The sequence below is a fragment of the Schistocerca piceifrons genome, chromosome 5, assembly GCF_021461385.2.
Source record: "Schistocerca piceifrons isolate TAMUIC-IGC-003096 chromosome 5, iqSchPice1.1, whole genome shotgun sequence".
NCBI classification, from domain to species: Eukaryota; Metazoa; Arthropoda; class Insecta; order Orthoptera; family Acrididae; genus Schistocerca; species Schistocerca piceifrons.
In genome coordinates this window covers 157738324-157760783 of record NC_060142.1, presented here as the reverse complement: position 1 = coordinate 157760783, position 22460 = coordinate 157738324, and the positions used below count along the sequence as shown (strand labels likewise).

The following is a 22460-nucleotide window of genomic DNA, read 5'->3' as shown; positions in this document are numbered from 1 at the left end:
ATATTTTTTTTATCGTTGTTTTGACTTTATTTGCTCTTATTTCTCTTCCTATCATTCTTCTTGTGGAATCTGCCTTTATGGCACAAAACAAATGAAAGTTTGATGTACGAGATCCAGACAGTGGTAGATGCTGGAACATCTCCTACCCAGATTTGGCTGCAACATAGGGGGCAAACAGTTTTGTAAAGTTAGACACAATCACCCTTAATGTTGTGGATTGTCACAAAAGGCATGACACAAGTTTTAATGTTGGCTGCAGCATTAACAGTGGTCCATTGTTCAGTAAATTCGCCAATAACACACCATGAATATCCCAGAACACTGTCAGAAGCACTTCAAATTCTTTCATAGTGGGAACAAGCATGTTTCTACTCCATAGAAGTCTCCCACCACCACGACCGCCGCCACCACCAGGGGGCTCGCCACTCTTTGACGGGTTCCTGCTTGGCTACCACGGGGCCCCAGCCTCTGCAGCATTTTTCCGTTACGTGCTGAATGTCTATCCTCTTCCTATTTTTTTCCCCTCTCTTGGGAAACATGTCTGGGGAATTTTTGGGAATGTTCTGCATTCTGTCGCTGACGTATCAACAGTCTTGCCTGTGTTTGTGGCTCCCATTTCCTTTGTTTCCCTTCTCCTCTTGTTCCTCCACTTAAGTGTTTCAGGATCCTCTTCTTTCCCCCCCCCCCCCCTCCCCTCCCTGTGCACTCCTGAAGACCGGCCCTGGTGTCTGACGCATGACAGGTGACTGGGTAATGCATAATTCCCAGCCCCAGACACAGATAGGGTTCGCACATACCCCTGGTACAGGCCAGGTCCAGGGAGGGGTGGTTGCCTGAGCTGCAACCTTCCCGAATTGCTGATTGGTCCCTCTGTCAGATGTCCGGGAGGTGTGACCTTAGGTGTGAACAGTCACCTATGGCGGGTGCGCCCCCTTGTGAAGGGAGCCCCCAGTTGGAAGGAGCATCCCATCAGAGATGCTGGCAATCATGGGGATTTCCGCACGATGAGTCAATCGTCTCCCCCATTCAACGTCTACCAAACACAAATGTGATGAGGCCATGGATTTAAAGACCCTTCCTGCTGCACCATGGCTTCTTGTAGTCTCACATACTGAAGACGGTCAATCCTTTGCCACGGTAAATCTGTTTATTATTCAGAAAGGCACTGATTCAATTGCTGACCCTGTGAAATACTGCTCTTGTTTATGGAATGGGACTTTGCTTTTGGAGACGGCATTATGAGTCATAATGCAACAATTGTTTGCTGCCTCACTTCTCCGTGGGTACCCTGTTTGTGTGGAGCCCCATTGCACTTTGAATTCTTCCCGTGGTGTAATTTACACCAGCTTGCTTGACAGTCCAACAGAGGCCGAAATCCTCTCTGGCCAGGGTGTCATTGCCATCCATCAGGTAATGAAAAATGTAGATTCATCCTTACTGCCCATTCACACTGTTTTTTCTCACCTTTGATAGTGTGGTGCTTCTATCAAAGATCAAAGCAGGCTATGAAATTATCAGTCGGACTGTACCTTCCGAACCCGATGCGTTGCTACCAGTGTCATAGTTTCAAGCACACTAGAATGTATTGTCAACACCCAGCCAAATGTGTAACCTCTGGTAGGGATGCACATGAGGGCGATAGCCCGCCGCCTCCTCCTCCTCCTCCTCTTCTTAAAAGTTACTGGCTAGTCAGAAACCCTGTGTTCTCCCGTGTGGCACCTATAGTTCTGTTCTTGTTACCCCTTGCTCCATGAAGGACATGACCACGCAGATATGCAACCTGGAATTCAGCTCTGAGGTTGTGAAGTTGCCCAATGTTAAGGTAGCGTTGCCATCCCCTCGTCCCACTGTGCAACAAACCGTCAAACTCTCACCTCAAGGGCAAAGCCACCAACTACACAACCAGTAGGCAGGAAAGGACAGAAGAGTAATCCCATGAATACTTCCTCCATCTCTCCAGCCAAACACCACCTGAGTCTTCCTCTAACCAGAAAGCCTCGAAGAACTCTACTAAAGGCAAACAGTCTTCTCCTTCGCCAACTCGAAGATCGTGTATGACGTTGTCACCGTGTGGTACCTTAGCCCAGCTGACCCCCGTTTCGCTGGTGCATGCCACTAACCGTATTTCAGTGTTAGACGCCACGGACCGACCGCACAAGCTTCTGTGGACCCCATGGAGCAGGATATCCTCCTGCCTCTGTGCCCTGTAGTTGTGACTCCTCACCGGCTGTCACTCGGGGTGGCTGCCGAGTGGACACCCCTACATCTCTTCCTCCTCATGACTGTCTTGTTGCTTTCAGCATCGCAGCATCCCCTTTTACTATGCCTTCAGGAAACAAAATTGCGCCTTCATGATGGCTTTGAGCTTTCACATTACTTAGCGATTCGTTTTCACCTTCCATCTGAGGTCAGCATTCCATCTCGTGGGGGTGTCGTGCTGCTCATATGGGATTACCTACATAGTCAACTCATTTCCCTGACTACCTGTCTTCATGCTGTTGCAGTTCGCCTTTTCCTTCCCTGCCTGACTTTTTCCTTCTGTACCATTTATGTACCTCAGTCATTCAATGTCACCAGGGCAGACTTCCCTCAGCTTATTGGGCAGCTACCTCCACTGTTTTTGCTTCTCGGTGACTTTAATGCACATAATCCCATTTGGGGTTCTCCCAGGCCCTGTCTGAGAGGTGTCCTCTTGGCTGACCTTAAACAACTCAACCACTTATGCCTTTACACTGGAGCGCCCACATTCCTTTCCAACTTCTGACACACCTATTACAATTTGGGCCTATCCTTTCGTACTGCCCAGCTTGCCAATTGTCTGGAGTGGTTTGTTCTGTCTGACACCTACTAGAGCAACATTTCCCGTGTGCTATCCATTTGTTGACTCCTACCCGACCTACGTGCATGCCCAAATGGCAGCTTACTAAGGCCAACTGGCAGCTTTGCACCTCCCTGGTGACCTTTGCAGAACAAGATTCCCCAGTTGTGGTGACCAGGTGGACTATCTCATAAAAACGTTATCCTTACTGCTGCAGGAAATTCCATTCCTCGCACTTCCTCTTTACCACGTTTTATTCCTTGGTGGACTGAAGCATGCTGCGACGCAGTTCTCGCACATCCACAAGCTCTCTGCATTTTTAACTGCCACCCTACGCTGGCAGACTTCATTCATTATGAACGGATGCTTGCAAAGTGTTGCCGCATTCTTCGGGATAACAAAAGAGCTAGCTGGCTTTCATTCACTAGCTCTTTCAAGAGTTTCACACCTTCTGTTGTGTGGGCAAACCTTGGACGGCTCTCTGGCACAAAGATCCATTCCTCAATTTCCAGCCTGAGAGTCGCTGACGATGTCATTGTGGACGCTCTTGCTATCTCCAACACCTTGGGCTGCCATTTTGCCGAAGTTTCGACATCTTCCCACTATCAGAAATGCGCGAAGGAGGCTCGGATGATACCCTTCTCTGCATCGGGAGTACTAGAGTGCGGCCTTCACTATGAGGAGCTAGATCATGCTCTGTTAATTCTGATCCTCAGCCACGGGGCCAGATACTATCCACATTCAGATGTTGCAACACCTTTCTCTTGCGGGCAAGCACTTTCTGCTTAACATGTACAACCACATCTGGACAGAGGACACATTTCCTGGATGGTGGTGTGGAGCCACCATCATATCCATACCTAAGCCCGGTAAGGACAAAAACCTTCCTTCTAGCTAACAGCCCATCTATCTTGACAGCTGCTCAACCTCTTATGCCTTTACACTGGAGTGCCCACATTCCTTTCCAACTCCTCGCACATCTATTAACCATGACCTATGGAGCGTATGATTCATGCCCGACTGGTGTGGTGGCTAGAGTCTTGCCATTTACTAACGAATGCACAGTGTGGATTTTGTGCGTGGTGTTATACAGTTGACCATCTCGTTACTTTGTCCACCCAGGTCATGAATGGTTTTCTGCTGAAATCACAGACTGGCCATGTTTTTTGATTTGGTGAATGCTTAAGACACCTGCCACCCGCCTCAGAAGTGGTATCCTCCATACTCTTTACTCTTGGTGCTTCTGTGGGCACCTGCCCTGTTTTCTTCGGGCATTTTTTACAAGACAGTTTTCAAGGTGCATGTGGGTTCTGCCTTGTCAGACATCTTTATCCAGGCAAATGGTGTGCCTCAGGGTTCCGTCGTGATCATCATCCTCTTTGCTATTGCCATTAACCCTACAATGGCATGTCTCCCGCCGGGCATATCAGGCTCTTTTTGTTGGCTATTTTGCCGTCTGTTGCAGTTCTCCACAGACCTGTCTCACTGAGCTGTCTTCAGCACTGTGTTGATTGTCTTTACTCCTGGAGCATCGACAATGGCTTTTGCTTTTCCACTGACAAAATGTTTGGTATGAATTTCTGGCAGCGCAAATGGTTTCTTTCACCATCTCTACATCTTGGGCCTGTTGCCCTTCCTTTAATTGAAACTACAACTTTTCTCAGGCTCATGCTCAATAGGAAAGTCTTGGTCCTCCCATGTGTCTTACCTGACAGCCTGCTGTACGTGGTCCCTCAATCTCTTAAGTGTTCTCACAGGTACTTCCTGGAGTGCCGATCAAACAAACCTCCTCGATTTGTACTGGTCCCTTGTCAGTTCGAAACTTGACTACGTGTGCTTTATGTGCCTCCACGCCCATCCCTCTTGTGCCGTCTCGACACTATCCACTATCATGGCATCTGTTTGGTCATGGGCACCTTGCTGAAGCTGCTGAACTACAGCTGTCCTACCGCCATGACTTTCTCCTCAGCAGGTATGCATGCGGTTTGTCTGCAATGCGTGGCCACCCATCATATGCCTCCTTCTTCGATGATTCCTTTGATCATCAGTATGGTGCTCGTCCCTGTTCTGTTACATCCTGGAGTCCACCTTCGCCACTTGCTATGGCGGCTTAACTTCACACTACCTACAGCATATATTTATTAGCAGTTATAGCGAATGACGTGTGGGCTGTTGACTGTGTTTAGCTTTTTATTTGCTGCAGCAATATGGTGAAGGCCATTTAATTTTTAGTTTTGAGCCTCTACAAATTTTTTTTTCCTCCACATTTTTAGCTGTCTCCTTTTCTGTCCATTGGGACTGATGCATAGTCATTTATCTCCAGTGTTCATGTTCTCTAGTTTTGACTGTCTTGGGGTGCAAATGATGCGAGCCTTCCCCCCCCCACCCCCCCCACCCCCCCCCCCACCCCTCCCTCTAAGCAAAACAAACTTCATAGAGGTCTGCTTGGTTTTAGATGTGTCATTGTATGCCCATGACTAATCACCAATGACCATTCCTTTCAGAAACTCGGGCCCTTCTGTGGTGTAATGGATTAAGTGATCCAAGCTTATCATTAACTGGCTCTTCTAGTTTTCTAGGTTCTTAGGCAACCAGCAATCACTAATTTTATGAAGTTTCAAACTGTCGTGAACAACATGGCACATCGCACCACAGGAAATGTTGAACTGCTGCAGTAATGTTTGCAGTTGCACGTGCCAATCGTTGGGAATTGCTGCCTCAATGGCTCAAACATTCTATAGGGTTTCAGCTCTTACCAGTCCCCTGAAATGTGGCAAGTCACTAAGGTTTACGTGGCACTCTTGAAAGAATGCACACCATCTGAAGACATTGCTACAGTCCATACAGTCGCTCCCATACACACTACCCATGTCCCTCTGTTGTGCCCTTTGACCCACAAATAGCAAACTACACTTTTGTGCAAGCCATATTTGTTTTGTAGCTCAGGCTTCTCTCCCTAGATCTACACATGAAAATGAAATATTCTCTGCTGTACAAACTTCAAACTGTATCTTAATGAAATTTCGATGTTCCAACTGCAGTACCACGAGAGAGAAAAAATATTGTGCGTTACTTTCCGCTCCTCCCTCATATAAAGACTTCTTATTTCTAGCCAAGCCTGTACTTGCTTATCAGTGTATAGTATCACATATTTTTGCTCAAATAATCTTCAGTAGTTCCATGTGACTTCCGTGTGATCGCAACGCAGTACAGTACGCTACACACATGCACCAACTGATCAAGAGTGCCTTTTAGTTAAACATTGCGTTAGATTAGTTCTATCATGGATGGAAAGTGATGTTAGGACACATGACTTAGATTCCAAAAAGTTACACATGCATTTTTGTTACAAGAACTTATAGCAATTTTTTTCTGACATGGGATAAAAATAAGTAAAATAAAAAAGCTGCACAAAGCACTCACTTGGATGATATTACATGATGGCTTAGTTGTATACCTTTCTTCAGAAAAAACTCTCCGAACACAAATTTTGAATATTTTAGGTTAATGATACTTGCCAAAAATGCACACAACATACTACTACAGGATTAGCAGTAATGGTTACGGCAGTTGTAATCAGCAATGCTCAAATCTTCTGAGGAACTATGCAGTTCAGAAATATTTTGCGTACTTAGTTTACCAGTTAGTGTTTTAATTGCAGCCTGACACTGATACAGGAATGATTTTAATTACTGAATCAGAACTGTAAACTTATTCCATTTTGTTTGTATTCCTCTACTGTACATAATTCATAAAGGTGCCAGGAAAAGTCTTTTGATCAAAATCGTACTACTACTTGGATGTCATGACTTTTAAGTGGCCATTATAAACTTGCTGTAGCAGTTTTATGATTTTAAAGCTAAGTCCACTGCAAACGTTTTTCTCCAAGTGTTCTGGCAAAATAGTGCCATTCTGCATCGATATTGTAATCAGTCTTGTGAGGGTCTCTAAAGATTTTGTCTTTTACATTGTGTGGAACAGCCACCAGAATAATAATACCAAAGCAAAAATTGCCAACATTCGAAATATTTCTGATATCAGCTTTAATGGGAAAACTTTAAGTGCTGCTGTTTCGTTTTCTAAGCAGCCAGAAATGTAATGTAGATGTTAGAGTTCTAATGCTTTAGGTGACCTGGAGTGTGGTGTGAAATTAAATTGCATGCAAAATTCACACCTCTCACATAAGTTTACTTGTTTACTTACATGGTATGCACAGTCGATTTTCTTCTCTGGATAGCCAGCTAAGTAGATCTCTGAAGAATACTGCTGGTTAATGGAATTTCAGTGTCTCTCTCTCTCTCTCTCTCTCTCTCTCTCTCTCTCTCTCTCTCTCTCTCTCTCTCTCTCTCTCTCTCTCTTTCCCCCCTCCCCCATCATGAAATTAGTGGATACTCACAGAATACTTTTAGTTTAGTCTTGGTATATTTCAACTTCCACAAAGAGCAAATTCAGCACTTCTCACATAAATATTCGAATGTTTGCAGGTCAACTATTCATCTAGCATTAAACTCTTATTAAATACATTTACTATAGTGTAGTTTTGGAACCACATAATTTATGAACATGTCTTCCTTCTAACAAGTCCAACACATGAAGTATAATCAACAATTTTTCAACTGTTCTTCTTTTTTCTCGTTACAATAATGGATACATAACACCATAAGATACATAAACACCCCATGTTCCAATACAACTTCCGTGGCATGAGCTGCAAACACTTTTTCAATGCCGTTCGACCATCGCATCTACCTTGCCCTTGTGACTCCTTTCCTGCCTGCAAACAACAAATATGTGTTGTGTGGTATGTTCATTTTCTCGCACTTATTTAAAAAAAAAAAATATCGTATGTTCGAGATGGTAGAAGGAAGAGTGTAATCCGCTTATAACCCTTTTATCTACTATTTAGCTTTTGCGTTTTCATTTTACTTTGATTATAAAACAGGAGTATTTAACTCAATGTTGGAGTCAATTCTTTTATATCTAGGAGTTATGAGGCCTAAACCTTTGGTTTCCAATCATAAGCCCCAGGTGTTCCTGACACTTGCGTATTTTACTCTTTATTCTGGTTCTGTGTACTGCGTCTTTAGTACACAAGTCTCATTTAGACTGTTTGTAGTCTGGAGGAACTCTGGGCAAATGAGTGTTCTTTTCTACCCTAGTAAACTCACATAAATCATAACAATGCTAGTGGAATACAGAACTTCCCCCTTAGCCATTGAGTAGGCCTCATGGTTAATTGCCCTAGTATACATCTTTATGTGCACTATAATTGAATATTTCCTGGTAAATGTATACATCTGTTATACACTCTGTATATCCTTCTTAATACTTCCTTTGGTCCCTAGAGTCCTCCCCTACTTTTCAAGTTATACATACTTGGTATATACTATGTCTCCATAAACTATTCAATATAAGTTTACTTAGGTTATAAGAGTCCCACTATCCTACAAACCATCAGAATATTTGTTATACTGACACTCCTTATTATTAAGCACAATAAATTCCTCTAGCCTTTGTTCTCCTCAATTACATTTCCTTCTTATGTATACCTGATGTAGAATTATCATAGTTTGTATAGACTTACGTATATATGCGATAAGAAATCGTCATAGTTCTCATTTCATTGTTTGCATACTTGTATATCTTTGTGTGTATGATGATTGGTATTTGTGCAGTCTGATTCTTCGGCCTTCTTATCTGAAGATAAGTTGTAGGTTATTGGAAACCACAGAAACCAGGAAGGACTTCTGTGATAGAAGTAGATGAATATGAAAAGAGGGGGGAAAATAGATAGGTACTTAAAAGATAAGTAGGGAAGGAAAAAAGAGAAATGGTTACTAAGATCGAACAAGAGAAAGAGAGAACATAGCCCCAAAGACAGGAAACCCTTCCCACACCTCTTCCCTAGGATCCCTACCTCACCGGTACTGGAGTGAGAAGCTGGAGGAGGGATGGTGTTAAATAATCTCCTACAGAAGACATTCTCACTTTCACCCTTGAGGTCCCTCAAGAAAATCTTAGCAACCCCTATGGAACGGCAAATAGTGAAGAATAAATCGCACTTGTTTGTGAGGGTTGTTTGAAAGGTGTGGTGTGTATTCTGTGTTAGCCATGATTTATATGTTGGTGTAAATCATGTTTTAATCTAAAATACCCACCCCCTTCCAAAAATTATACAAACCCTCCCATTTACATCACATTTCATAAAAGGTATAAAATATTCTATACCAAATAGAAAATTATACACTACTATAAAACAGTTATCTAGTTAGTCACTTTATATAATCTTTTTACATAAAATCCTCTATTCAGTTTATGTAGTCTCAACATCACTCTGTTTAAATAGCACCATCGTATTGTACTTTTCACTAATATAACATTCTATTCGTTTCATTTCATGTCCAGAGATCACTGTTCATTGGTGATTCTCGTAAGTTTTCTACTTAACTGTCATATCTAGTTTCTTATGTACTAAAATTATAGGATAGTTTAAGATTTTAGGAATCGATTATAGAATAGGTAAAGATTTGAAGATAATTTAGTGCAGGAAAACTATCTTGGAAGAAACACCGAAAACAACTCGGGATCAGAGGTTCGTCACTCCGACTGTTAACTCAGAATGTTATTGTCCCTGGGGGGATAGGTGTGACTCTGCCCGGATCCTGTGGATCAGACATTAACTTCAGTTGAGCAAGTGCAGACCAGTACTTCTCGTTAAGTTTTGTGTGAAAGTCTCCCCACGGCAAAACAATCGCCACTTTACTAGGTAACAAAACATCAAGTAAAGGTATTCTATTTTCTACTGCATTCTGGATAGATTTGATAGTCGAAATGTTTCCGGAGGTTACTCTTCCGGCAACTCCTCGATCTATCATTTCCTCAAATGGCTCCTCTAAACTACATACACTTGTAATATCAGAAGCTGGATATATTCTCTCTGAAATTCTGTTCTACATTATTTACTCGTGTACTGACACCTGTAATCTGCGAGTGGTTCATTGGTAATAACTTACTGTCTTCCAACATTCTCTCTTAAATTGTGTAATCTTTGCTTTACAGCATCAAACATTACATACATTTTGAAATGATCCTAACTTCTCACTAATTCAGATTCTACATTATTACGTTTACCTTCAATGTCACATTCTAACTTTGTAGCGAAGTCCTTAAATTGGTAACTCTGTGTCTGACTAAAGTCAGTGAACTGTTGGTTTACATGACTGCTTAACGAACTAGTTAATTCCTCTTTCAAACCTATTTCAAAATTTTCTGCTTTAATAGTTAAAGTGTCAAATTCTGTCTTCAGATTTCCCATACCTTCACATACATTACTAAATTTGTGAATCTATCTTAGCACTTAACAGTCCTAAAGTTTCATTCTGAACATCCAACTTATTGAGTATTCACTGAATCTAATTTAAGACTTTAAATGCTCAAAGTTGTATTTTGATCATCCAGTCGAGAATTTATAGTTTAGTTTAACTGCAAACTCTGGGCTTTTAGTTTGGCATTTAAAGTTGCACTTACTTCATTTCTCAAAGAAGCGCCCTGGTCATCTATTTTATCATTTGAGTATTTATTGAGTCTAATTTAAGACTTAGTTCATTTTTTAAAGCCACTGAATCTGCACTTTGGGCTTTGATTAAATTTACTACCTCAGACCAGTCTGGCACCTCCTTACTCACATTCATTGCCATAGCTGGTTCCGGAGTTTCCCCAAGTATTTGTATTATCCATTTTCTTCTTACTTTTAGATCTAGTAATCATAAAAAAAATTCTACACAGAGTTTAATAACTATCTTAAGTCTATTATTCAACAGTTTCTTTAACTTTACATTCAGACAATTATTGTTTTGCGCTCACTTGGCATAGTTCTAGCAGCATTGGTGAGAGGATGCGTAATCAGCACTGGTGAAGTGCACTGGCGCTGGTGGCGTTGAATGTCTGTTTCGGTGTCGACGAGCATATGTGGAATTGGCACCGGTGATTAGCGTCTTGTGCCGTCGTCGACTGACTTGGCTGGTTTCCACATCTGTGTCCCCACAATGTGGATCAGAGCCGCTTCCTCCTCACATCGGATCTTCTTCGATGAATTGTTCTTGTCATATTTCTTCTTAGTCTAAAACGTCAGAATCTTCCCTCTTAACATTATATCTTTCTTATGTCATCTCTTTTAGTGCATTTATTAATTTTCACCATTCTAACTTTTAAGTCGAATCCAATTCCATGCAACAGTTCTCTTGTCTTGTTATACCTGGTTGCTATGGCAACACATCATATCTTCTGCTTCAATTTACTCTCAAAATTCACCCCCCCCCCCCCCCCCCTCCCCAATTCCATTGGTTGCCACGTTCTAACACTTCTTAGATGATAGAACATATGGAGTAAATATAAAAACTTTGTTTTCACCAATCAATGATGTATTGTATTATGCAGAATAACATTCTCGCATTTCACATGTATATATCTCCGTCTTCTCATATTTCACTCATATTTCGAGCTTTAGAAATGCATTAAATTAACATTCATAAGCGAGTTGGTTTAAGAACCACTCGTAATTTAATAACATTTTTTGCTTCTAGAAAGTACAACACATGAAATACAATTAACAATTTTTCAACCATAAGATAATAAACACTCATTGTTCTTCCAGTAAGACTTCTGTGGTGTGAGCGGCAAACACTTGTGGGAACCATTAGACTGTCGCTTCTACCTTGTGCTCGTGACTCCTTTCCAGCCTGCACACACAAATGTGTCGCACAGTATGTACATTCTGTCTCCCTTACTTTTTAAAATATTGTGTGTCGAGATGGTGGAAGGACTAGTGGTTCTAGAATTTACGCAGAAAGCGAAGCTCTACAGAGTTAGCTACTATCCTCATTGTAGTACACAGCTAAAGGATGCTGTGTTCCTCGGTTGATAGTCCATTGGTAATATGGAATTTCATCTTGAAGCAGAAATGTCATTTCCAACAAAATCATAGGTTATGAGAACTTGTCTAAGTTAATCTAGTTGACCAGAAAACTCATTTCTCACTTTGAATACCAAAGATTTTCTAAAAGAAGTTGGTTATTTTCAGTGGCAGCTCCAGTGATGACTGTTGCCAGTACGTACCTAACACTTCGGGTCCTGAGCCATTGCGCGCGGTTGTCTACCATAAAGCCTGCTGATTTTAACGTATTTTAAACTACTAAAACTCGTGAAAGGTTTCAGTTATAGCAGTAAAATTACTCTTATTGAAAGACCTAGACTTTCTTATTTAAAACCATATATAATACCTTTCTCTTGAATTAATACATACTTTTGACAAGTGTTATTTTTATAACATTGTTTTTGAAAAAAGGAAAAATTGGTCAAAGGTATATTCACTGTATTTTCTAGAAGGAATTTTTTTTATATTTGACACAAAAATTGTAATTATGATGGATACAGTATGTCTTATCTACAGTAACTTCCTGTAACTATTTTAGGGTGCAATTTTGCTCTTTGTGTGGTAAATTTTGAAGCACGGCATTTTGCACAATGCTACTTTACATTCACTACACTGGTAGCTTGTCTTTTCGCCACACTTTTCCAGGCAGTTTTTTTCCTCTCAGAGAACACACTACACACTGCTTTTGTTTCTGTTTCTTACCTACTTCTGTCTCAATCATTTTCCAGGGAATGATTTCCAGTTGACAGTCTTGAGTGTCCAGATGGACCAGGTCGGGGTTCAAGATCTTTGCTTTGTGCAAGATCTGCACAGATAACTGTCGTGAAATGAGATGATGTGGGGTGTTTTCCAGTAACATTATTATATAATATGCAGGAATTTACAATCACCATTAGTATAACATGGAATGCCAACTTTCTCCACCACTTCAAAGTTCGATGTTCAAATGCGCCATATGACAATCGCTGATCTGATAAGTCAACACCAAACTTGTTATTGTAGTCCGCTATACAGGCTGGCTTTGACTTCTCTCTTCCTCTCTGATCAGTGAAAGTGACCATCTCAGTAGTGTGCCTTGTACTTATCATATGCACATTTCTTTTGTCCTTCCAACACAGTGCTAACATATTTCCTTTACGCCTGAAAATAAGTTCACTTCGCTGAAGGTTTCGTATCTTTTATAGCACGAGGCAATCCCTGCCGAGATTTTCTTGTTCCCACAAGAGCAGTTTTTGCAGCTTCCAGTTCTGAAGCAAGTATTGGACTTGTGTAGAATCGCCGGCCGAAGTGGCCGTGCGGTTAAAGGCGCTGCAGTCTGGAACCGCAAGACCGCTACGGTCGCAGGTTCGAATCCTGCCTCGGGCATGGATGTTTGTGATGTCCTTAGGTTAGTTAGGTTTAACTAGTTCTAAGTTCTAGGGGACTAATGACCTCAGCAGTTGAGTCCCATAGTGCTCAGAGCCAGAGCCATTTTTGTGTAGAATCTGTCTGTAAACAAAGTGTAGCCTTTTCCTGAAAGATTTGCAAGCAATGTCTTTACCAGAGTCACTGTAAACAGAGAAATTCCAGATGTAACCTGTGTCAGATTCGGATAACATGTACAGTTTGATACCATATTTAGTTGGTTTTTGTGGCATGTACTGTTTGAAATACACACGACCTCGAAATTTACACATGCCTTCATCTGTTGTAATTTTTTGAGAAGGTGTATACGCACGCTGGAAATTAGCACACACATTATCTAGGAGGGGTCTCACCTTGTGCAGTGGGTCATAACCAGTTTCTCCTTTCCTCTTAGCTAAGGAATTATCACTAATGTGGAAGTTTCTCAAAATAGAAAGAAATCTCATGGCTCAAGATGGTTTGGACAGAAATTACACGACACAACAGGGTTCTTGGACCAGTGCTCTCGTATACGTGGCCTCACACTTACACTCATATGGACTACAATTGCCACAAACTTCCTTATTTCCATAAGTGTAACTCCTTACCACTTTGATAATGAGTTGGTGGGTGAAAGGGAATTTGTGCTTTGTAATTTCCTGATGCATTGTTGAGCATACAGATTAGTTTGTTCCTTTATATGTTTCATCATACTGTCTCACAGGAAATGTGAGAAATTCTAGAGGTGCACTGTTCTTGTCTAAACTGACAACATTGCATATTACAGATTGTCCTGAGAATAGATAGATATCTTGTGCATAATCAGTAGTCGTCCAACCTTCCTCAGAATTGGTGCGGCGCACAGGTCTCGGCTTCCCCCTCGCCGTCAGCCTTGCTCGTTCTTCAGGTACAATGTAGATGGGATTACTTGCTGCTGAAGTGCTTGGACACCTGCTCTCCTCTTCTGAATCTATCAGAAGAGTAGTATTTGCAAATAAAATCATAATTACGTACTGAAAGTTTTTCAGTGAAAATCTGAACAAAAATTATACATGTTTTGTTGTCAGAATTCTTTACCTGAACTGCCAGAAACTTCTTCTTGAACATAGTCCACATCATCATCAGTCCTCTGCAATATCTTCCTCTGACAAATTAACGTCACTTTCTTCTAAATCACGATGTAACGCGCGAGCAATTTCTTCGTCCGTCAAGCCACGCTTCGCCATGTCGACGCTACTGAGACCGCGCGGGAAAAAATCGCCGCTCACAAAACACAACAAATGAAAAGGGAAGCACACCCTTCCACAGCATGCCCGCCCCATCTAGTGACCAATACTCAAACTACAGTCCATGCAGCACCTCCCAGACAAGCGGGAGCCATAAGAACACTCGAAGGAAGGAAGGGGAAGAACGAGAACCCGCGCCCGTAAAATTACAGGCGCCGGACTTTTGGGCAGGCCGTGCACGCCCATATTTTTACGGGCATCGGCACCTAAGTGCTAAGAAAGTTGCCCCATACATGAGATTATAGTGCTTCTCGTAATTGGTTCATGCAATATCTTCAAACACTAAAATGGAAAATAAAACTATTATCTATCAGTAGAATTCAAGCTACATCAAAATTCCACACTTTTTCGTTGTTGACAATTACTTGCAATATGAACTGCTAGGTAACATGTGCATTATGATACTTGCCAAACTAATTTCTCAGTGGAAAATATCCTTTCTCCTTTCTCAAATTTTCTCAGAAAATCACACATCTAAGAAATGTCTGTCTGAGGAAAATGTTTTTGAGTGTTAAAAAAACCTGTAATTTATAGGTTTTTGCAAGACTTCATATTACTGTAACGTTAATATCAAATTAAAGCACAGTTAAAGAGATTTGAACTGGTACCAGACAAAGTGCTATGGCTTCAGTAGTTCTTGTTATATTCAGATGTTTTAAGGAACACATTTGGGAAACCACATTTCCAATTTTGAAACTGAAAAACAAACTGGCACATTCAAAAGTTGGTAGAAGTGGCCATGTTAGTAAGTACTGTCAAACAGAAAATCAGAAATCTGAGACATTGTTTAAAAATTAACCAAAATTGATAGATTTTAGGTGCATTCTGACCTGTGTTTCTATAGACTAAATACTTATAGTTCTTTGCCATGTTTATTTCTTTACCAAGTCCTGTGGAAAGTGGTGGTCTGTGTTTCAAAAGGTACAGGTTGTGGTCTCAACAAGAGTTAACTCTAAACTGAATTCCAACCAATGCTTTCTGAATGTGTGTCATTAAGTATTTATATAATTACTAAAATTATCCTAGTGTTGCTTCTGAGTCTACAACTGTTAAGAAAAAACTTTCTGTAATAATCAGTGCACATACTGTGTGTTCCTGTGGGCTGTACATGCATTTCTAAGTTGTAGGAAAAGTTTTTCATGGCATGCATTGAATTAAGATGCTTATCATTGCTTGCTTTCAGTGTGGAAAATGAAGTTGTGCGCTTGACAGAAACATTAAAGTGTGTTGCCATAAATGATGCAGATCCACCTCCTGTAGAAGAAAAAAAGGTGGTTAATAAAGAACAGACTTCATATTCGTCAACTCTGTATAATATACAGGACATAGACAAAGAATCTGCAAATGATGTACTTTTTATTGGGGAATATGCAAAAGATATTTTTGAATATCTCAGAGCACTTGAGGTAATTGAGAAATATTTAATGATGTGTAATGTGAAATTACAATTTGTGATATGACATGGAATATATCTTAGGTAGATTGATGTTATTTAATGTTAGTATTTATCTTTATAAATTTTAGGAACATAGTTAATAGTTTTTATTCAGTTTAAATTATTAAGCAACAGATCATGAGCCTGTCATTCCGTGTTTTGAAATGAGGAGATAAAATGTTAACATAGTGGTATGGCGTTGAACACAGGACATATTGTTAATGTCCTAAAGTGATTGAAACCAGTGCAATTAATAGTGAGTAATAGTTTTTCTCAAACCTCAACAACTGAAGAAAGATGATAGCATATAAAGTAAAGAAACTAAAATAAGGATAAAATTTCTATACTTAGAAGCAAGACAAATAATAAACCAGACAATGGAAACTCCAGATAAGAATATCGATAATGTAGGAAAAGGCAGATTGCTACTTAGCATAAAGAAAGCACAATTAAGACACTCCTAGTGTTTGGCCACAGCCTTTATCAGTAATACACCCACACCCCCCAGGATTCCTGTCAGAGATGCTGGAGTTGGTGGTTGTGTGTGAATGAGGTGTGCTTGCCCCCTTTTTTTTTTTTTTGTACGTGTGTGCCTGTATCTCTTTTGCTGACAGAGGTTGTGGCCAAAAATGATATTTAGTGTCTCTAAATTGTGACTGTTGGCAACTTACGTGTCTTCTTTACGGTAAGTTGCAACCCTTCTTCTCATACACTGTAGACAAATAATAAAAATTTTTAGCGAACGTGTTTGGATTATTAAGAGGAAGTTATCATTCCAAATACTACATTGTTTTAAATTGATGTGCATGGTTCTTCAGTTAATGACATCATTTTGTGTCTTTAAATCTGAAAGAATCTGAGTGCAAAGTGTTTACTGCCTTGATTTGTGTATTTATTTTAATTAAAATTTTTTCCAATAATGAACAGTATCAGTATGTTGGTTTTATCCACGATAAAACTCTGTGATGGCCAGAAGGGTCCTTGTAAACAAGGACCCGTAATTTCCCAGAGCAAAAAAGGATATGGAAATTAAGGTAGTGGGTACCACAGGAAAATAAAGTTCTCAAAAAAAAAAAAAAAAAATTTGCCATAAGTGCAAATAGAGATAAAACATTTGCAACAAGATTCAAAATGTAAATATTGTGATGCAGTTGAACAATCCTCCTACCCGTTTAAGAGCTGCTCATGACACCTTTTCAGCTATTGATATTAGGATTCCCCCCCCTCCTCCTGTCTTGTGCCTACACTACAGTGGTCACTCTGTGGTCATCTCTGTGACTGACCATGTCCTGGTGATCTAGTCACTTCCTTGTCACCGTCTGATAGATAACTTACCATGTTGGACTCTTCGAAGAGCCAGCTGGCAGTTATATACCTCTTACCTTGACCCCCTCTGTCAGGCTGCGTCCATGAGATTGTGGGAGATGTGACCCACACAAGACCTGAGCTGCTGGAACTACTATTCCTCTTTCTACACACACACTCTGTCACCAGCTAGTCCCATGGTGGGCCACAGGCATACCAGCAGCTATTCAGGATTGTCATAGGGGCGCGCAACATCTCAAGCGGCATCCTTTACAGGCTACCTTCGTTACTTAAGTGACTCCATCCTCTCACTAGTTGTTTTACTCATTGCTGAGTGCCATGACCTCATTTCCTTATTTTTTCTTACGTAGTTGAAACATCAGACAGATGTCTCCATCTGTTTGCTGCTCTCCCATGTAGTCTTCTGCCCTAGATTTTTCCCTGCACGATGCTCTTCTCTAAATTATCCCCATTCCTTCTCCATCTTAAGGCTTCCTAATAATGTGCAGCAAGATGGAATGATGGCTACATTTCCTTCTTCGGAATATATACCTTTCCCTCCTGGGTGTGAGCCAGGGTTTGTGGTCTACAATCACTGAAGATTAACTGTTCAGGGGCTCATTCTTCAGGGCGGTTTTTGTGTTGATGCATAGGTTGTTGCTAAACAACTTGTAACACACTCTGTAACAGTTCTCTTCATACCCGGCAACATTTCCGACACAGAAACAAGTTAGAAATCACTCTGTCAACACCGCCCACAGACTGTGAACTGCTTCAGGCTCTTGTCTCGTAATACATATGAAATGAAATCAGTTAGTAACAGTTTGTTACAATTTGTGAAAACAGTGATGCACATATCTAAAACACTAGAGGGGAGAAATGACCTTAATTACCCACTGTTAGAGCTGAGGAGTTAATTATGCAGCAACAAAAATTTTTGATCATTTGCTCGTCAACGTAAAATGTCTTACAGATAGCAAAGAAAGGTTTAAATGTAATTTAAATCATTTCTTCTGAACAGCTCCTTCTACTCTGACAAATTTCTTCTTAAAAACCAACAGCCAGTAAAGTGTAGTTGCATGAGTAGGACTAAAAATTTCTACATTAATATTACCACTAATCATGCATGCATACATACCCTGTAAGCTGATTTGTTTTGTATAATTCTGATAAAAAAAATTATTCCAATGCTCTATGGAGCATCTAACAAACATGTCCTCAGATGCTCAAACATATGAACGTTACTCGAAGGCTACGTCTACTCAGGCTCAAAAACTGAATTTGGCTCAAAGGTGTCTGTTGACAGCTACAGACAGAATGCCTTGCCCATGTGCTCTGCAAACTGCTTGAAATGATTGCTCGCAGATTATGGTGGATTCTCAAATCTTAATGCACGATCCATAACTGAACCTCTGGTTAGGTTTGAAGCAGAAATCTGGCAGACCATTTTAAATACACACCTCAGCAGTCATTAGACATCTTGAGAGGGCAGAATGGGGTGCTGTGTGGAACTCAGTCTTAGTGTGGTCAGGTGATTGTCACTTGTCATATGTCTGTACACGAGATTTCCACACTCCTAAACATCTGTAGGTGCACTGTTTCTGATGTGATAGTAAAGTGGAAACGTGGAGGGACACGTACAGCATGAAAACATACAGGCCGACGTCTATTGACTGACGGAGACTGCCGACAGTTGAAGACGATAATAGTGTGTGATAGGCAGGCATCTGTACAGGCAGCTGCACAGGAATTCCAAACTGCATCAGGAGCCACTGCAAGTACTATGGCAGTTGGGTGAGAAGTGAGAGAACTTGAATTTCGTGGTTGAGCGGCTGCTCATAAGCCACACATCGAGCCAGTAAATGCCAAATGACACCTCGCTCAGTCTAAGGACAATGATTGAAGAGTGGAAAAATGTTGTGTAAAGTGGCGAATCATGGTACACAATATGGTGATCTAATGACAGGGTTTGGGTATGGCAAATGCCTGGTGAAAATCATCTACCAGCGTGTGTAGTGTCAACAGTAAAATTCGGAAGTGGTGGTATGGTGTGGTTGTGTTTTTGTGGAGGGGGCTTGCACCCCTTGTTTTGCTTGGCACTATCACAGCACAGGCCTACACTGATGTTTTAAGCACCTTCTTGCTTCCCAGTGTTGAAGAGCAATTGAGCAATGGCAATTGCATCTTTAAACACGATCGAGCACCTGTTCATAATGCACAGCCTGTGGCATAGTGGTTACACATCAATAACGTCCCTGTAACGGACTGGCCTGCACAGTCCTGACAGGAATCCTGCTGTATTACTTTGGGATGTTTTGGAACACCGATATCATGTCAGGCCTCACTGATAGACATAGATACCTCTCCTCAGTGCAGCACTCCGTGAAGGATGGTGATGGTGATGGTGATGGTGAAGTCCCGTGCTCCTTGAGAGAGCAAGCTTCCAGCACCTGGTTGACTGTGTGTCTGTGAGAGTGAAAGCTGTCATCAAAGCTAAAGGTGAACCAACACCATATTGAATTCCAGCATTACAGATGGAGGGCACCATGAACTTGTATGTCATTTTCAGCCAGGTGTCTGGATACTTTCGATCACATAGCGTATATGTGCAGACTGAAAGTGGCAGGAACAGTGATTGGGGGGAGGGGGTGATTTGCTAGGGTAGTCAATGTGGTTGTGCAAAGACATTGTGACAGGGTTTTACTGGTTAGTGCATCTGATTAAGTGAGCAGGCGATCTGGGTTTGTCTTTTGACCTTCGTACAAATTTTCATTCACATTGGTTCTTTCATTCCTTTTTTACTGTTTTAACTGCGTCTAGAAGTGGTTTTGTCTCATTCTGTTGCACCCTATTTTCCATTTTGGGGATAATGCACTGTTGAATAGTGTGCACTATTTCATGCCTCGACTATTATGGATCAGGGGTGGGAGGGCTCTAGTCATATGCAGTGCTCCAGATTCACTTATCTACTGCCATACCTGTTTTTCATCTTTTTGTTATTGGCGACCACCTGATGTCCATTACACTCTGTAACTCTTTGCCTAATCATGTTGGTGGGGATTGGATGCTGGTGTAGTTCCTCTCTGTGAATGAGCCTTGCGAGACGCCACTCGTGATCTGACCTACGTCCCATTCCAATCTATAAGCATCTTTGTAACTTATTTCTCATCTCGGGCATGAGTATCTTCAGTACCTTGGTTTTACTGCTTCTATGTACCTTCTTAATCCGAATACATTCCTGGCAGACATCACTGACTGCAGCTAAACTACCCCTGAACTAAAGGACTGATGACGGTTGCAGGCAGTTTGTGGAATTAGTTTTTTCTTATATAGTCCTGCTTTTGTGCTAGTCTTCCGCAGCATTTGGGTGTAGAAAAAAAAGGTGAGAAAGGGAGCAATATTTCATTCCACAAATAAAATTTTGAAAATAGTAAAATTTTGCCAACATGTTTTGGGATAAAGTTGTTAAAATAAATGCTGAAGGTAAGGAGTGATATGATTACTATGCAAATACAACTACACTTATGTTAAAGAATAATTTGTATACAGATTATATAAAGGTAGTCTCACAAAAATGTGCTGAAATTTATTAAGTATAAAGTTCTATTAAGTTTCAAAATTTGAACTTGGTAACTAATGTTATCTAATCAGAAATTCTGGTAAATTTTGCCACTGCTGAAAATTATTTATCCTTTCCTTCAAAAGGATGCTTTCAACCAAACAAAGCTAACCTGTAAATACTCCCTTACTGAATATTTAGATATTGATAGCTCTGGTGTTAGAAGAAAACTGGTTTATGCCACTAATTTTTACTTCCTCTACTTTTAACTAAATAAATAAATAAAAAAATAAAGCTACGCTTTTGAGAAATGATCAAGAAGTGGAATGAGATGCATTTTGCCTGTACTTTCATCAGTATGACTGGAGTTTATGCATAATCTTTGGTTGCATATATGTATAGTTTAATTTGATCTAAAAGAAATTAGTTGAAGTGTGCTTTAGTTAATATAAAAAATCATAGAAACAGTAATATTAGTGCTGTTGAATAAGAGGTGCTGCTCCAAGCATAAATAGTAATGAGGGAGAATTTTAATAATAGAATGTGGTGTATATACTTGACATTAAATCTAAAGTTAATTTGTGTTAAGATTTGGTGCAGAAAGCTGAGATTTATGTTGCTCCTCAGATCCAACCTTAAATGGCAGTTTTGCTTGTCCTAATTTTGTGTCAGATCCGTACTATATTCAATAATGTTAATGCCCATTACGTAAAGAACAAAGGGTAGGTGATAAAAGCTGATTTCTGATAATGCAATAAAAATATTGTAAATGTATATATGTAGAATCAAACAAAGGTGAAATTCTTCGTTTGGGACTGATAGGTCGTCTTCCAGTTTTATTTGATCAGGGAAGTAGATATGATGCACTGTGCAGCAAAATTATAGTACCATTATAATATTAATACCTGCATTAGATTTCAGCTATAAATGACCAGCTATGGCTGTCAGCTTTTCTATAGCACATTTTGCCAAGGACCAGTCCTTACCCAATCGGCTGTACCATTTTCCTGTCCCTGCCTCAGCACGGTAGAGATGGGGCTTGTTTAGTCTAGGTATCTATAGCTTAAGGTCAGCAGTTACCAACTACACACTGATTTAAAAATAGTTAAAATGCTGAGTTGTAAATAGGCACACAGAGAATATGGGCACAATTTAACAATTCAGGAAACATAAATTTCTTTGGTGTTCCTGACTACTGCGTACACTGTTTGTTCTCATTTTACATTAATTGTGAAACAACCTCAGTTTTAGAAGGTAATTTTGAGTTTATTGAATTTGACATTCTTTGAACATTAGAAACATTACTTTCCCTTTATTTTTATTAATCTTATTACAGATAAAATATCCTTTGAGACCAAACTTCCTGTGTGGCACAGTCACTCCACGGATGCGATTAGTCCTTGTGGACTGGTTGTTCGATGTACAGCTTCAATTTTCTTTGCTCTCAGAGACAATGTTTCTATCAGTAGCTATCATAGATAGATACTTACAGGTAAGAAAAATATTTGTGTCTTATACATTTATAGTTTTGAAAATGGTACTTACATGTGGCACTAAATTTTGTGGTCTCCTTCACATGTGAACTTTTACAATTAATAGGTTGTTAATTAACTGTAATTTCTAAGTTAATAGAAATACTGCTTGCATACAGTTGATAACCAAATTGGAAGCAATTAGTATTTAGAGGCATTGAATTCTTTAGAACAGAACTAAATATTAAACTTCCATGAGCATAATGTGAT

The 22460-nt window shown here is 40.3% G+C and overlaps 1 protein-coding gene across 1 annotated transcript in view; it reads left to right on the top strand.

The window, feature by feature from the left end:
- Nucleotides 1-22460, top strand: part of LOC124799243 (G2/mitotic-specific cyclin-B-like) — a 55140-nt gene that overhangs the window by 5772 nt on the left and 26908 nt on the right. The window contains exons 3-4 of the mRNA XM_047262788.1: nt 15603-15825; nt 22055-22210. Coding sequence (XP_047118744.1) covers nt 15603-15825; nt 22055-22210 — 379 coding nt within the window. The remainder of the gene's footprint in view (nt 1-15602; nt 15826-22054; nt 22211-22460) is intronic.